General features: G+C 38.7%; 1 protein-coding gene across 1 annotated transcript in view; it reads left to right on the top strand.

The window, feature by feature from the left end:
- Positions 1 to 18,111, top strand: part of veph1 (ventricular zone expressed PH domain-containing 1) — a 76,965-nt gene that overhangs the window by 35,926 nt on the left and 22,928 nt on the right. The window contains exons 6-10 of the mRNA XM_042487367.1: positions 4,845 to 5,065; positions 6,933 to 7,148; positions 8,164 to 8,528; positions 12,936 to 13,075; positions 13,369 to 13,503. Coding sequence (XP_042343301.1) covers positions 4,845 to 5,065; positions 6,933 to 7,148; positions 8,164 to 8,528; positions 12,936 to 13,075; positions 13,369 to 13,503 — 1,077 coding nt within the window. The remainder of the gene's footprint in view (positions 1 to 4,844; positions 5,066 to 6,932; positions 7,149 to 8,163; positions 8,529 to 12,935; positions 13,076 to 13,368; positions 13,504 to 18,111) is intronic.

Below are 18,111 nucleotides of genomic sequence, written 5' to 3'. Positions count from 1 at the left end.
CAGTGTCCTGTCTTTCTTCACATTGGAACCATTTGGAAAATAACCCATGTATTTCTGGGAAATGCCTCTGCAGAGGCCTCCTGGTGATGGCAGTGGAGAGTACCTCCTGTGGGTTCGCATTTGTGCCACACACACACACACACTCGCTGGGGTGTATTTGTACTCGATTGTGATAGGATTGCACAACACTGTTTCTGGCTTCCCTAACCTCCTGAAGAGAGTTGGTCTATAATGTGTTTCTGCACTTATTGTCTGTCTTATATCACAATAACCATAAAGGTAAAACGAGAGAAAGTAACAGTCATGTAATAAATACTAGTTTTCAAAGATTAAAAACATTTTTATTTGATGTTAATGCTGTTTCTGAAGTGTGTCAATTGAATTCTATGGCCAATTTTTAAAGCTTTAGTTGGGAAAACCTTTAAATATGATGTAGCCAAAGTCTGCAACCTTAACTATGTAACAGCTTAACAACATAAGTGTTATCTTGGACAAAATGTAAACTGTTTAGCATGTTCATTTGTGGTACTGGTCACTCAGTTTATCACAGATTCCATAAAACAATATATTTTTTCATAGCCAAAATCAAGATTATGAAGCTGCACTGGTTTAAAATTGTTAACGTTGTGATCTGCTCATTGAAATAATAGCATTTAAATGTTTAAAAAAAAAAGAAACTTATACAAAAAAAAGTGGTTCCCAAACCCGGGAGTTGGAGAGTTTTACCTCTCCAAGCCTATAAAACCTATTCCAAATCACAATTTGAGAAGGAAAAAATAACTCTTTGCGCATGACTTGTAAAAATATGAAACCACCGCCTCTTGTCAGTACTTTAATATTTTTTGCAAGTTAAAAACCAACAGGTCTGAAACGACTGGCATAGAGAGGGATGCCATGCAGTCCATATGGGAGATTTAAAAATCATGTTATGCTCATTTTCAGGGTCATACTGGTATTTTTAGGTTTCTACTAGAACATGTTAAAATGCTTGCATGTCCAAAAAACACTTTTTTTATTTATTTACTTTTTTTCATATTTTCTGCCTGAATATACCTGTATTCACCTTCTGTGTGATACGTTTGGTTTTGGCACTGTCTTTTAAAGCCCCCCTTCTAAAAAATCCAGTCTGATTTAAATGGTTTGTGTTACTGATTCTTCCATCCACATCACGCTTTTGGCATCGCTGAACCATCATAACAGCAGAGGGAATGACAGTGTAGCGGCACTTTCAATATGTATAGACCATTGCACTGAAAAGGCACTGGTAGGAAACAGCTCCATGTTTACTGTCCATATTCCTGTCAGCTGATGCCATTCACACACAATGTGAGACATTCCAACAGGAAATACAAAAAGACCTATTTAGAGTGTTTATGTTAAAACAATGAAACAAAATTTGAAACGGTCTACACAGTTAAGTTGTGAAATCACAGCTTCAGGGAAGTCATGACAGCTTGTTAAAAGGCATTTCTCAATTCGGTCTGTGCGCATTTGTCTGTGGATTGAGTAATGAGTAATGATATATAGTTGAAGTACTTTCTCTGCTTTATATTTAAAATGACATGAAAATCTAAACATCTGAAATATGGGACCTTTTAGAAACCTGTTTATTTAGTAATAGTCTCTAAAAACAAAGCAGTGGTTCTCAATCAAGTGGCAAACTCCAAGGCTGAAAAATTAAGTAAATTCTGAGGTTGCAAAAACTGCACAAACAACACTGAAAGTTAGTGTCAAAACAGAGGAAGTGCCAAAATAGAGGAAATCCCCATAGTTAAAATGTTAAAACGCCCAACTTTAAAGCAGAAATAAACATGCTTACAGTATGGTGCGAAAACGGCTTTGGTCTCTATTAGTAATTTTAACAATCATGACAACTGTTGTATTAAATCTTAGAGTTATACATATACATATTTAAGGGGGGGTTGCACATGAGTGACAGTCTATGAGTCAAATCCACCCTCTCATCCAAATTTGGTCACTCTTGGCTCCAAAAATCCAAGATAAGCAACAGCTGAAATGGCAAACTCAAGGCTTCAAAATGGCAATCCACAAACCAAATGATGACATCACAGTAGAGTAGCTACGTCCATTATTTTATACAGTCTGTTACCAACCCTGAGAGGCAGATAGTTTTACCTACACAGGCCTTTAAAACCTATTCAGAACAAAAATTTTAAGAGTAAAAACGTAACTCTTTGCTCACAACTCATAAAACCACTGACATGGGGTTGGAAATTGCAAGCCAAATATTGGGAATGACAAAGACGGACATGACATGCAGATAATATGGAGGATTTATGTAAAAAGCATAAAGCCACTGGTGATGAGCAAATAAATGTTACATCAAACCTTCAGTAAAGCATCATGGTACAGTGGAGACACTAGTTTTACTTACCAATTACAATTACATCATGGGACATACAGTATTCATGTATTTATAAATTGATTGAATGGAGTAAAATAACCATCACACTTTGCTGTTTTTTTGGTTGAGATTTCCTGTTTTGGTCTCTATTTCCATAAGGTTGTAAATAAGTCAATTAATTGTTAACATCAGGTTTTAATAAGGAAAGTGTGATGCTTTTGTATTTTGTCACTTTTGAAGTGCTTTAGTGAAATCCTTACAGTTTCTCCGAAATTTTCAGAATCAAACGTTAAATCATCCCCATGATAAATACTCATTGTCACAAATAATTTATGCGTTCTGGGACAGAAAGCACACATTTGTGCGCACAGCAGTAACTCCATGGGGCTTGTTAGTGTGCCAGACTGCAGCTCCAAAGGAAGTAGAGAGATCAGTGTGCTGATGGACAATCAGAGGAAACTAAGCAACTGAGCAAACAAGGAAAGAAAGGGAAAAAAAGTAAAGAGGTTAGTAAGCAGAGAAAGGATTTGGCTTGTTGCTGAACTGGTGCAGTGTTTTCATTATTTTTTTGTAAACTCTGAATCATTCATTTTTTAAAAATTAAGTTTTATAACAGATATCTCCTGCACACAAACACATGTGTTACCGCCAGAGGAGACTGGCTCCCAGTGTTGTTAGAATTATGATAATGGAGTGATAGAAATGGATGGGCCAAATTGTGTCTCTTCCTAGGATTTTGATTTGTGTGTTTGTGTATCTGTTTGTGTGTGAGCGCACACGAGGCAGAAAGAACTGATCTTTTTCTCCAGATCTGTATCCTGTCCTTGTTGGCACTTTGGCAGAATATCTTTTACTCTGCCACAATTTCTTTGGAGAACATTGAAAGTTATAATATAATACAACCATTCTTAGTTTTTTAAAAACTTCCAGTTATTGTGCTGTTTGCAGGATTTTACACAAGAATTTGGCCAGGATTTAAACCAGTGATGTATTTAGGACATCAGATCAAGGCCAAGTGTTTTTTCCACACAATTAAACACGACCTGTGACATTTAATGATTTAGGAGGGCCTCAAATGATTTGGCAGGCTTTTAATAGAGTTAATGTAAAATGTCTTGCAAATTGAAAATGATTCAAGTTCTGCTCATGCTGTAATGTTTGGAAGTATTGTAGTGAGTCCTTAAAAAGGAAAATCGTCTCAACAATAAATACTTGAACTGTGCGCAGAAGCAGTGGACATCCTAGTAAAATCTTCGTACCTGCAGCCCTCACTCCAGGCCCACAACCTCCTAAATACCTACTTGGCTTGTTGTTACAGTATAAATTCAAGTTCTGCCTTTTCTGGTAGTTTCAGCATCCATGTATAAATATAGCATCCTGCAGAGAGTGCTTGTGAAACATGCCCAAACTGTGCAGTAAGTGCATTCTTCTCTCCTCGTTACAAGGTGTGCTTGAGCTCAGTAAGCACAGGTTGGCTCTGTCTGTCTTTCTCTCCCTCCATCAATCAGTCAGTCTCTTTTTTTTGTCCAAGCAGTGTGAGTTTTTACATGCATAGAGACTTAAGTTTTTTAAATGAACCTTGTTTTTGTCCACAGATGTTTTTTTAGTTGGCTTTGGATCTGCCCTAAAACACAGCAGGAGTGTTGTTAATGAAATCATGTCACTTTTGTTCATCTGTTATCGCAGTGATTTAAGTTTTGACTGGTTTGCACCACTTTAAAACGTGTGGGTTTTTTTTTTTGTTAAATAAAAAGTTGAGATCCAAAATGGGTAAGAACAAAACCTAAGTTTAAATAGTTATGAAACAAAAGTATGTGTTTCATATGCAGGGCTATATTTATACCATGTTGCCTATTACATAAAAAAGGAGAAAGTAAGTATAAATAAGAAGAAAACTTTCCTTTGAGAAGAAAACAAATAAGCTTAACGGAGAGTGACATTTTGTTAAGTATTATTCTGTGTTAAAGGTGATTAGGTTGTATATGTTTTGGATACGTTTGTACACAAAAATCAGGTTGAGACTGATATAATGTGTGTGAATCTGGTTATTACAAAGATTGAAGAGAAAGTAATGACAAGTTTGCAGAGAGCATATGTTTGTATTTATTATTATTTGTTAGGATTTAGAAACAAGAGAAGTTGCAACACCCCTCCAAACTTCTTTGGTAGATTAAGGGTACTGTGTGTCAAATAGATAAAATACTATTTTTTTTTTTTCGCCAAAACACATGTAGTTACACAGTACTTTCCAGCTTTCCTTAAACAAAACATTGGTCCCATTTTCAGTCATTTTCAGTACACTCAGAAACAACCGGTAACATTAGAAGTAACCATTAAACTGGGCAGTTTTCCTACAATAATAACATGTTGGCAATCCTATCCATTTTTCTGTATTTTTCTTGCCAGCATGGGTCACAACACATTATTATAATTTCTTCTATTTATCATCATATCTCTCTGTGTTGTCTCTTTACTCCAGACTCATGCTCACAGCTCGTTGGTCTACCTGGTGTCCTGTCTGGGCAGCATGGAGCACAGCTTTCACCACACGCTGCTGCTGGAGATCAGAGCTCTGACCGACCGCTATCCATCTCTACTGGGAGGCTGCGGTAAAGACATCTACAGGATGAGCAACTCATTCACTGCTATAGCCCGACTGCTGGGGAGAAGACTGGAGGAGAGCACGGCCATGCACTGCAGGTAAGGGGATCATGCATTTGGTTGTGTGTGTGTGTTTGTGTCTGTCTGTCCACAGGTAATCTTGCCAACTACTTGACAAATCAGCCTAATATTTTTGTGTACACGTGTATGACTGTATGCTCAAAGACCTCTGGTGGTTGCAGTGATTTCATTAACTGTTCTATACTGTTGTTTACTGCTGACTCCTCACTCTTAACCTGTTAGAAGGGGAAGTTTTTTGGAAATCGGCAAGGCTAAAAACAAAAAGCGTCTTTTGGCCTTGCTTGTGGCTCAAACACTGAAATCCATAGAAAAGATAGGACTCTTTTGAACTGCAGCATTTGCAGATTAATGCTCAATACGTATGGTCTACTAAAAGTAGGCATGAGACGAAATGAATAAATCCCAAGTTTTGTTTTCTTTGCTGCCATTTTGACCATAAGGGAGGCAAGTGGGACAATTCAACAGTTGCACCGCATTCTGTCCGCCATTGCTGGACCCCGGTTTTGTTTCATTCGCTGCATAGGATCATGGCACACTGGTAGTCTTTTAGTAATGGAGCATTCTGCCTGCCCAATTTTATAGATTTAAAGATTTTATTCATTTGGTCTTTTTTCCCTTGATATTTGTACTTCTGCTATGAGTAAGTAAGTAGGTTATGTATTTTAATGGTTTCTTTTTTTGTCTGTTCTCATTGTGTTTATTAAAGTTAAATTGTAAATTTTAATAAACTGAAAACAGGTTGTTGTTCATCAATTTTAGAGGCTTTAAAAGGTGTTGATAAATGACAAAGGATAAATTACTTTTGAGAATTGATGAGCAAATTTGATAATGAAATCAGTTAAAATATTTGAGATAGTGATTCCTGTTTTAAACACTGAGTATTTGCCTAGAAAAAGTGCCTGATTTGTGTGTGTGTGTGTGTGTTATGGAGGGCAGTCAAGAGTTTTATAACTGCTTTGAAACTTGCACAGAGCGTGAGCCCACACATTCGATCAACTTGTGGCCTTAAAATGTAAAAAATCTGGGTTTGTAACAACACACTATTATTTGTAGACCATTAAAATGTTTTGCTTTTTGTTTTTACATCCAAGTCTGTCCTCTGATGACATCTTTCAAATACTTGCAATATGTACGATAAGTGGAATTCATGAAAAATGCTTCAAAATGCAGCATGCATGCGCAATATGTGGGGACATTGTGTGTGTTTGTGTGTGCGTGTGTTAATGTGCACAAATTGACTGGGATTCATCTGGCTGCAGTGTGGGAATGACACGCACAGCTCTCCCCGAAATGAAAACATCGTGTGCAGGATTGGAGGCTTCCAGAGGCTTTGCTTGGGGTCTTCTGGAAAAGAGATAGAGGGAACAAGGGACTGAGAGAGGGAGGATGGTTTGTTAGTGAAGAGCAGGGGGTGAAGACAGAACAAAACAACAATGGGGCAGTTGGAAGTCCTCTTTCAGCAAAAAAGTGGACTGTTTAATGAAGTTATAAAGGCCACTTGTGGAAAAAATATGGACAGAAAGAGAGAGCGATGGAGAGAGGGAGGAAGGGAATAATTAGTTTGGTTAAAGAGCAGAAGAGAGAGGAGACAGGCACCATAGTGAGGGACAAAGAAAAACAAAGCCAAAGAGAGAGGGGAGAAGGTGAGATGTAGCCAACAAATGAGGGAGAGAGGGGGACACGTGGGGTGAGAGACACAGAAATAGAGCCAGTCATCGTGAGAAAGCGAGAATTACAGAAAGGCTAGCCAGAAGGGGGGGGAAGGGGGGGAGTGAGGCGACTGAAATCCATCCAAATGTGTCTGTCCAGCTTCATCTCACGTGCCCACCACATGCAATCCAAGTCAACCCTTTGCCCTGTGTGTGTGTTTATGTGCATTTTACAGGGTGAACGAGGCGTGTCCGCCATCTCCCTGTGCATCTCTCCCAGGGGGAGGAGGTGGAGGCAGGGGGCCGGAGCAGCGGCTGCAAGTAAAGACTCAGGCCTTTGAGGAGAAAATGGGGGAGGAGGGGGGAGAGGAGGAGGATTCTCCTGCACCCCAGCGACGCTACAGCCTGAGCCAAGCCGTCAGGGAGGAGAGACGAGAGATGAGATTCAACAGGTCGGTTAGTATGTCACATTAAATGGCTCTGCTGAGTTTCCAATTAGATCTGACTGGATTGTAAGAATTTCTTTTTATTAAGAATAGACTGTAATCTCTGCCACTGTGGGTGGACTTTACTGATTTCCAGTCAAATTAACAGGAGATCCTTGAGCCAAGAAGACATTATTTTGTATCTGTTTATTAAAGAAAACCAAAGACAGGCTATCCAAACATACAGAAATACTGTTTATTACATGTTCACTCGCTGAGAGCGCACAAAATGGAGGCCCAATCCTGTTGTATAAACATACATAGTAAGTCTGAAGTCTTGTGGTAATGATACAGCCTACGATTTTTTGCTTTGTACTTCAAAGCATTGGATTTAAAATGACCCAGAGAGATAATGTGCCGTCAGTCACCTTTGACTGGAAGGCTGTTCACACACAAATCAGATAAATGTTGTAGGCTTTTTGCTCTTTGCATGCCTACAAATACGAACATCTGACAAAGTAACATTATATACATGTATGACAGAATATGAAGAAAAGCATAATAGGTCCTCCTAAAGTCTTAAAACATTAGTTCATCCTAAAATCAATTATTTATTGAAAAAAAGATTTGCATATTTGATAAATAGCCATATAATTAATAGTTTGTTGAACAAAGTTAGGGTGTTGACTCACCATGTCATCTCTGACTGTTCATATCTCCTCTGTTATAAAGTGAATAGTGCTGTAGATCTCTGAAAATAATGGGGCATGGTACATTTGACATTAGTGAAGCAAATTCAGCTGGAACTGGAGTGCAGAATCCTTTCAGTGTGAATAACAGCTGACGTACAGTTAGCCAAAGAAAACCAGAAAGGATGTTCAAGCAAAAGCAGACAATGATTACAAAAGATCAGTATCTTTAGCAAATTCGTGCTCATGCACACAAAACTCCTGCCATGCACTGATATTGGGACATTTTTACATTTTTCTATGAAATTAGTTGACTTTTATGAATTTTGCACCACTCTGACTGTTTTTATTAGGTCAAAAAGCCTGGCCCTTCACGCTGTGCGCTCCCGCTCCATCAACTCAGACACCGGGGAGGACGGTGAGGGCCTGGAGTCAAACTCAGACAACATCCTCTCCAACACTTTGGTGAAACCACACTTAGAAAACCAGGAAGCACAGCCTGCTGAGAGGAAACTGACAGGCGATGACTCGATGCCAGTCACCACTGCTATTAACAGAGGGGTCAAAGATGCAGAGAAAGGTCAAAGAAGAGAGAAGGAGGAGCAGGAGGATGCTGACAGGCTCTTCATCCATTTAAGAGACAACATGGAGACGATCAGAGAGTTCTGCAGAGACATGGTGCAGCAGATCCCCATACCAGAGCAGTGTGTGATCGAAGGTAATGCGAACATGACAAACAGCTCTGTCGGTGCATGCTTGCTTTCAGATCCCTGCTAGAGATAATTTGATGACAGTGTCATTAGTTTATGCAGTAGGAAGAAAGTGCAGTACACAGAGAGGCAGAGGAAGGGTTTGTGTAACCTGCTGAACCTGAATGAGATTACAGTCAGACGTGCTCGCTGGGGTTGATTAATGATGCTGTATGAATACACCCCCCCTCTTTTCCTCTCTCTCCTTTTCACTTTCACTACATATATCACATACACACACATTGGGCCCCAATCAGACAGGGATTTATTTCCCAAGGTGGAGTAGTTTTGTTTTAATATTATAAGTGCTGATTGGTGATTTTAATCCCATCCAGAGGGCATATGAATGTGATTTTTCTTCTTCTACCTTAGTATAAGTTACAGTCCTGAAAACATTTTTTGTGTTCTTCTATAGTTTATATCCTGTCTGGGCAGATATCTTATATTATACATAGTATCATTGGCTTTTTGTATGCTGGGTTTCCAGTTATCGAGCACCATCAGCTCAGCTGGTGAAGAGCATCATATGATTTTCCTGTGGAATATCTATATCGTGAACTTTAAAATTTGGTAATGGCAGTTGAGTTACTGAGCAGCACAGCTATTTTTTTCTTTACATTTTTATGCTTATGATTTGATATTAAATAATTACATTTAATTTACTGTCTTTGTCTCCCATCAACATTATCCATGGGTTCACTTTGCAAACCACCAAACACAATGCAGGAGAACATTTTGGTCTGAATCTAATCTTTTCAATTCAAATTCAAAATGGTATCATCTTAAATCAGTCAGCGTATCAATGTGTTGTTAGTTTTGGCATTTCCATGGGAAAAATATATAGAGTATTGCCAGACCTATCCTTCTACTCAGCTGCAGACTCCAGTGAACGTTTGTACTCACACTTAATCTGGAGGGAAAGATTGAACTCTTATACAAAAAACTCTGAGCCAAACTCCATAGGCCAAATGTCACGGAGCTAATTTGTTAATGGAAAAAATTAATCAAGGTATAGAAACAGAGGATTGTTTTGAAGTGGGAAGGGTTATTAAATTCAGTTACATCTATACAACACAGCCAGGTTTAAGTGGAAACAGATGGATGTTATGCATACATATTTAGTATGCATGAAGCACTTGTATGGGTGCAGTTTTGTGTATGTGCGCACATGCTTTCATACCTTAGTTTTAGCAGTGTGTGCTGACTAGAGACATGAGGGTCAAGCAGTTCATGTGAACAAACAATGAAACGAGAAACCTCTTACGTCTCCAAACTAATCTAATCCACCTTCTCAAACTCTGTAATCCATTTTCACATTCCCCCTCTCATCCTTCTCATTTTCAGAGATTTGATATTTTATTTTCATTCATATCTTGCTTATTTTCCATTTTTCAATTTGATGCGCTTCATTTGAATTAAGACTTTATTGTCATTTTGTGCTGTAGCAGCGCCTGTTGTCACCTTTCCCTTGTTAAATGTGTTCAGGCAACATGAAACATGCTTTATATACATCAAATATGCATATTTTACAAGATAGACACATTTAGACACAGAATACATTGATCTGGGAAACAAGACATTACACACCTGGTAGTGTGTGTGTGCAGATATTCACAAATTCAACAATACACATCAGCAGAGGTGTGGACTTGAGTTACATGACTTGGACTCAAATCACACTCAAGTAACGAATTTGATGACTTAAGACTTGACTTAAAATCACCAGTGACTCCTGACTTCACTTTGAATCAAGCCTTTCACATGTGACGCCCAAGCCTAAAGATTAAAAACATTATTCACTCCCAGCAAGTTGACAATTCCCCAGATGATCTACTTGAAACAAAAGACACCAGCTGAAAAAAAATATTCCAAAGATACATTTGTTCACATAATAAAAGTATGCAGTAGTCAACAAAATATGAATTGCTGTATGTAAAACATGCAGGTCAAAAATTACTTGTGGAGACACAAAAACTCTCAACTTTGTTCAAATTTGGAGTTGCACAAAGAACGATAAGCTGAGGATAATATTAACATAATTTAGGAGCTATCGCTTTGCTAATGTTAGCTTATCAGCCAAGTTAATTTTACACACTCTTGTTTAAACATATACATACACATTTTTGAAAAGCTCCCATGATTTTTTAAATGTAATATATTATTACTCTGTTGTTAAAGTGGTATTACATTTGATGATATGTGACTAAAATGCTGACTAAAAACTCATAATTTAGGACTTGGGACTGAACTTGAGACTTTTCATTCTTGACGTAGGGTTCAGGACTTCAGTGCATAAATTTAAAACCTACTTGTGACTCGTAAGACAATAACTTGACTCTATCTCTGCGCATCAGCTCACACACATCACACTTAAAAAAACACTCAAACAAATATTCAAGTTGACAATCCTTTCTGTATTTCTTTGTCTGAGCCATCTGCTCTCAGCAGAGAGCCCCACCTATGGGATGCAGCTTCAATCTTTTGACAGATTAAGAACAGACAAATATCTCTCTGTCTCTCTCTCTTTCTCACACACACACACACACACACACACACACACACACACACACACCACCAGACTCAAGCACAACAGCAAAGGTGATGATATTTTGATTGACAGGAGGGGATGTTATTGCTCCGCCTTTGGCCTTAATGTCATTTTAACTAAGAGGCAGCCAGGGGTCATACTTCACAGACACACACACACGCACACACAAATGCGTGCACGTAAAACAGGAAACAAGACAAAAAATAACAGACTCCTCCTTTGGCCTCTGGTTAATTGATTAAATCTGAAAATGAATGTAAATATACAGCTGTTAAACACATACACACCGACACACGTCCATCCCTCCATTCATAATTGGTCCTTTGCATTTGCTCTCTTAGTATTAAGTGTCTTAATGAGAATTAACCCCACAGCACTTAGGATATGATGTCACAGGTGGTCTCAGCTGAATGATGTCATCATGCTGCTGGCTGACCTACACATAAGCTGCCGATCCTCCATCTCAGGGGATGAAGATTACATGGAAGAGTGCACACGCACATGTATCCTCAATCCAAACATCTACTTTCTCACACACACACACACACACACACTGAGACAAAAAAATATACAGCATCACTGACTGTTGGATAAACACAAATTTTCTTAGAAACACACATGTTAATGAGTGAAGCAGTATAAACAGACACACATCGTAGTTCAACACATGTAGTTTTAAACACTTCTTTTTTGTCATAATGTCCACTATGAATTGAGATTACCTTGGTTTTGTGCATTTTGCAGCATTTTTGTTTCAGATTCCTTTTCAAAGTAAGAAATTAAGGTTGAGTTTGGCCGTGAATGATTTTAAGCCAGTTCAGTCACCTGAAACATAGATACTTTCACATGTTATTAAAACTGGTAGAATATATCCAGCATAGCTTTAGAATGATTTTTTTTAATAGAAATAAAATATGTTCTTTCCCCCCATTACCATTTCTATTTTTTCGAGGGCTAAAAGAAAAGATTAAAACCACTCTCATAATTTTCTGTTAATATAAAATTACTGCAGCAGCTACTTACCTCATCTCAGCAAAAAGAAGGTAAACAGAGGGAAACAGCTCGCCTGGCTCTGTCCAAATGTAACTGCCTATTTTTTTTTATTTTGCTTGCCTGGGTCCAGACCTTTGAGTCCACTCACATGACCAAGTTGCATGATTTGTCTGGCATGCTGACATGAAACAATGATTGTTAAAATCACCTGACTGTCATTTGTTTTACTTTGCTTGGCTCCACTCCTAAAACCCTGACAAAACCAGCATGTTGTAATGGCTACATATTAGTGTGGCCTTAAAATATCTTTAGATTCAGGTGAATACGTTGATCTATCTTGATTGGTTAGGGAAAAGTGAATCCCCCTCCTCCATGGAAATTGGTTAGATGGACACGATGCTGCACTTTCTTGGCTCAGATAAAATCCTGAATGACTTTAATCAGTTACATTAGACACAAATGTGCTGCATACATTTTACCGCCCTTAAAGCCCTTATTTTACCTTGTCTTTATGGCATAAAATAAAAATGTAATACTTAAATGAGGCACAGATTTTTACGTAAAGCACAGAAACTGTTGTCCCGTCAATGGTTTGAGCTTGCGGGAGGTGGTGACGGGAAGAGACAACTTTTTCTGACGATTGCGAGATGCGGTGTCCTTGCATGCTATGAATCACTCCGTAAATATGCTCCCAAGGATACACAAGTCCATATGTGCAGGGGACAGAGAGAAGCACACGGAGACACAGAGCTAAGTGACTCTGGTTAAGCTTCGATGTGAGCATCTGCTAAGTATTATTGCTTTTGCCATTTTCATGTATTTCTGTGTGTGACAGATTCAAATCGAGGATGTGTGGCCAAGCTGTCGTTCTCCTGTCATCTTAAGGGCCACTACTGTCTGTATGCCAAGTCCTGTTTCAACCTTACCAGCAGACAACCTCATCTGTGGATACACATCATGCTGTTACATCTACAGGTGCACAGAAAATGTGGTTACTCACTGAAGTTGTATTATAAGAAATTAGTTGCACTTCTTTTCATGGTAGTAAAACCAAAAATATAATATTTAAATTGAGTGCTGAAAGTGTCATTGTTCAGGAATTTATGAAGAGTCTTGCAGTTGAAATATGTAACAGTAGCTTTGTTTTCCCAACTTTTTCTACTTTTTCCCCCTATACTTTTTTTTCTGTCTCTATCCATACCATATCTCTGTTTTATGTTTGCTTTTTATGTTTTACTACTGTTTTCTTTTCTTTCTCCTTTGACCAGAGTAAGTCCAGTGTCCCTTTGTGCTCCAGGGATGAGTGTGTCCAGAGGCTTGCCTCCCTCTGGGAGAAGACACAGCTAAAAGGAGCTCACAGCTTCCCCATGGCTATGACACAGCACCCCGCCCCACACAGGAAGGTACTGGATTACAGTGTGTGTGTGTATGTATTTGCGTGCATGCTGCTTCCCCCTGTCTGTCTCCAGCAGAGGGGATGAAGTCATCAGTAGTGGGGAAAAAGAGAAATACCAACATAGAAAAGTGTCAAAGTTCAACATCCACTTTGTTTAAATATGGAATGCACTAAATGGGCAGTTGTGTATACTAGGCCTCTGCTCACCCCTACTTCTCATCTCAATCACGTGTCTGTGTGTGTGTGTGTGTGTGTGTGTGTGTGTGTGTGTGTGTGTGTGTGTGTGTGTGTGTGTGTGTGTGTGTGTGTGTGTGTGTGTGTGGATGTTGATGGTGTTCCTTGTGCAGTCCCTTCATAATATGACAAGCTAAGTGGTCGCTAGGAAATAATTAGACCCACAAAAAAAATACAGCTGTCGTTTGTCCTTCTCTGAATGAGTGTTGTGGCTGCAATCAGATGGACCAGCTATGGTTACCATATGGAGCATGAACATGCCCAGTTATTCATGCACATACACACACACACACACACACACACACACACACACACACACACACAAACGGCAACTGCACACAGCAAAGCAGTGGTGGAGGAAGTATTGTAGCAGAAATGGTATATAATATTCATAAGTTGAGTGTTTTGCGTTTTCACGCTGGCCACTATAGTTTTCCAACACACTTGGCAGACAGGAGAATTTTTAGCTCTGCAACCTCATTTTTAGTTTAACACACCAGACCTTTTAGTAAAAGTACCAATACCTCACTGTAAAAGCCCTGCGCCAAAAATGTTACCTGGAAGTAAAAGTCAATGCACAAAAATAGCCCCTGTTCCTAGTATACTATTTTATTGTACACCATTAGATTATATTATTTATAAATCTGTGTGAAGACAGGATGTTAGTATTTTGGCTGGTTAATTTTGAACTTTTTGTATGAAAGACTGCAACAAATGATTAATGGCTTAATGGCTGGATTAATTGCTCAAAGAGACACCTTCGCAACACTTGTTTTGTCCAAACAGTAGTTCAAACCTCAAAATTATTAAAAATGAATTACAAATAATTTAAAGAAAAGGCAGCAAATCCTCACATTTAAGAAGCTGGAACCATATACATGAAAAATGACTTAAAAGATTCTCAAAATTGTTGCCAATTTATTTTGAACTGCCCTTGTATACACTGTTGGGTAGTTTAATTGACACCAGAACATATTGTAATAATATTTCTTAAGCTCTCTGTATGTTTTATTTAAAAAGTCTTACTTTATAAAGTATCTAGCAACTGTTACATAAATGTAATAGAGTAAAAGGGCAATATTTCTCTTTAAACTGTGGAGAGGTTGAAGAATAAAGTGCCATGAAAAGAAAATATTCAAGTAAACTACAGCACTTGAGTTAATGTGCTAAATTACATTCCACCACGGCAGGGCAGGAAGACTCAAGCTGTGTGACACTCAACAGTTCAAATATGGTCATAAACTTCTGCTTTTACTGTTTTCGCTGTATCAGTCTCCAGTAAAACCTCTGATTTACCTGCTCAGCCACCAGTAAAATATGCTGCCTGCTGTTCTCAACTGGCCCCAACTGGACCAGTCATACCTGAAAGGAACAGGTCGACTTTTTAAGATCTGCTGATTTTCTTGCTTCAGAGTTGGATGAGAAACTCAGTATCACTTTCATTGGGAAAATATGAAGCTATAGCCAGCCTTCTGCACCTTAAAAGCTCAAAATTAGTGTCATATCTTGCTGTTTAAGCTATGAACAAAATAAATGTAAAAACTATACATCCTAAGGTCTGGAGGAACTATTTCTCTGTGAAACCCTCCATATTTGCCCCCACTACTCCTGACTTCTCTCCTGGCCGCATCAATACCTCTCTCTCCACAGAACTACCAGCAATAGCTGCTGATAGCTGCTGGACAGACACCCCATAATCCTCCTTCTGAGAAATGGCTGTAAATGGCCATTTCTCATAGAATATGTGACACACTCTCCCAAACAGAAGCACATGGCTTATGCAGAATGATGTCATCAGACCTTCCTACTATAGCAGTCACTCAGGACATGAAGCTTGCACTGCTATGTCAATCTTTCCCAAAATACCTGTTTTGCAAATGCGACATGTATTTTTGTTGTTCCAGTGCACAAAAGTGTGTGACATCATTTGTTGTAAGCAAGGCGTTTCAGGGCATTCACAGTGATGACAGATATTCAAACATGAATGTGAACAGTCTAGGCAGAAAGATCAGATCTGGGGAATTAATCCGCATTGAGCATCAAGCCATGCAATGTGAACTAATGAAAAACTTGTAATTGTGAGTGTGAATTGTGGAGTGTGTTTTTTGCAACATACTATATTATCTCTGGAGTGCTGCATATGACTAACTTAGACTACTTTTTTTTTGCCCAGAAGCTAATGCCTCGTACACTGCCTCTGCGAGTAGGGCATGAGCATTATGGAATCTGTTGGGGATTTTTTTCAGCACCCATATTAACAAGTCAGAGTAGTCACACTGCCAGTGTGGGCAGCACTGGTCAGGCACGTCTCAGCTGCTTGTAAGGCACAGCACATCAAGAGAAACAGTAGCTTGTCAATTTTAAATAGTAAAAACAAAGTAAAAACAAAAAACCTTTTCCCCATAGACCACCATAGTAAAAACTGCAAACAAGGTCAATTATGACTCTTTCTATTCTGATTTTTTGAGCTTCAGTGTTTTTTGAGTTGTTTTTTTTTTTTTTACAACTTTCCGCAGCAGAGAAATGCGATTTAAAAATCTGTGACATCATCACAATGTAAAGTCTATGAGGCGGGCGGGCCAGCGGGAGGAAGACTACTGCGTTCAGTTAGTGGGCCGCATACCACAGAAGTAAACCAGGAAGCTAGAAAACCTTTTTGGCGTATGTACCATTTGAGCAGCTCAATAAGAATGAATAGGTTCCATCTTTGGTCTGTAGTCGAGGTATTATTAGTCTGTGAGGTATTAATGCTCATAAATCTTGTGTGTTTTTTCAGTATCATATATGCTTCTTAAAAAAATTAAAAAACCCACACATTTAGGAAAAGTCATGGGCTGAAAGGCTTGTAGTTTATATTTTATAGTTATTTGCATTATGGCCTGTCAGACTGTCTTGGCTGTGCTAGTGTTAGAGCGGGTTCAGTTTCACTGTCCAGGGAGCACCAAGAAAAACCAGAGAAGAGACAATAAGATTTAACAGGAGAGGGAAGAAGAAGGCCACGACCTTTCTCTTTATCCATATGCTCTGCATTTCCTTTTTGCTTTCTTTCCCTCTCTATTAGTCCTACAGCTTCACTCCTGTCACTGTCAGCCAATCAGAAACACATGTAGCGGGTGACGAGGAGCAAAGCGATGCGAAAGGGAGGAAACTATTATATATATGAGACAGGAAAGGTTATCAATTATGTCTGTACTGACAGGGAGATTTAAAGGAAGACTATATGGCTTTATGAGGCTTCAGAGATTTAAGATGGAGTAATGTATGGGTCTGACAACTCAGTTTAGTAGTTTCATTACACAGAGATAATAGAAAGCTGGTGTGGGCAGAGATGTGAGGAATGGGGGACGTAAGGATGAGCACAGAAGGATGGATGTCAGATTCTCAGGAGGAAAAGGTTGAGTAACAGCATAAAGGAAATGGGTTTAAAGCATGGAAATAATAAAAAAGAGTCGGTCAGGGGTCATGAGATAAAGATAAAACTACATAATCTTCAATAAGCGCCACGAAATCAGAGAGCTGTGCCGTCATTGTGGTCATCACAACAGACATGAATCATTATGAGGGAGGAAGATGGAGATTGGAGGATGAAAGAAATGGAAATTCTGCAGACACTGAGTGATAAAGATAACGCATAAAAGAAAAGGGGAGAGAGAAGTGTCAAACATTAAAGAGAGTAGAGGAAGAAAGGGGTGACTGGGGAGGAGAGAGTAAAGAGTAAAAAAAGATGGTTAAAGGACAGAAAAGGATAAGGAAAAGCAGAAACTGTGATACATGGAAAGAGCGAACACTGACAAGGGTTGAAGACATGAGCATGAGAACTGCAAAACACAGGAGGTGATAGGAGAGAGAAGAGGTATAATAAAATGAGAACTTTTGGGATAATTTTCACAGAGGATCAGAGTCGGCAGATTATCGGCCTGGCGGATTATCGGGGCTCATTTTTGGCGTTTTTCCCGATTATCTGTATCGGTGTTTTATTTTGTTGATCGTCGATATTACTAGTTGAGGTAAAGTGTGAGTAATACACTCAATCAACACAAGGAAAGGCAGTCTGCCATACATTCAGTGAAAGTGTCCGCATGGGAGGGCTTTGTAAAACTTTGGGGAACTATTTTTATCCATTCATTTTTTTATTTTAATTTTCACTTGAATTTATAAAAATGTTGCAGAAAACTTGCTGTTTAAGTTTTGATCAAATATTTGTTAAAGGCATTGAAACAAGGTTATTTGTGTTGGAGTTTGTTATATTCCAAATTCTAGATTTCAACAAAATTATTTTTTTTATTAGAAATACATATCTGTCCCACATATCGGTTATCAGTCACATGAAGTACTAATAACCGGTATTGGTATCTGCCCTGAAAAACCAATAACGATCGGC

This window comes from Plectropomus leopardus, chromosome 5 (genome assembly GCF_008729295.1).
Source record: "Plectropomus leopardus isolate mb chromosome 5, YSFRI_Pleo_2.0, whole genome shotgun sequence".
Lineage (NCBI taxonomy): Eukaryota > Metazoa > Chordata > Actinopteri > Perciformes > Serranidae > Plectropomus > Plectropomus leopardus.
This window is presented reverse-complemented; position numbering and strand designations above follow the sequence as displayed.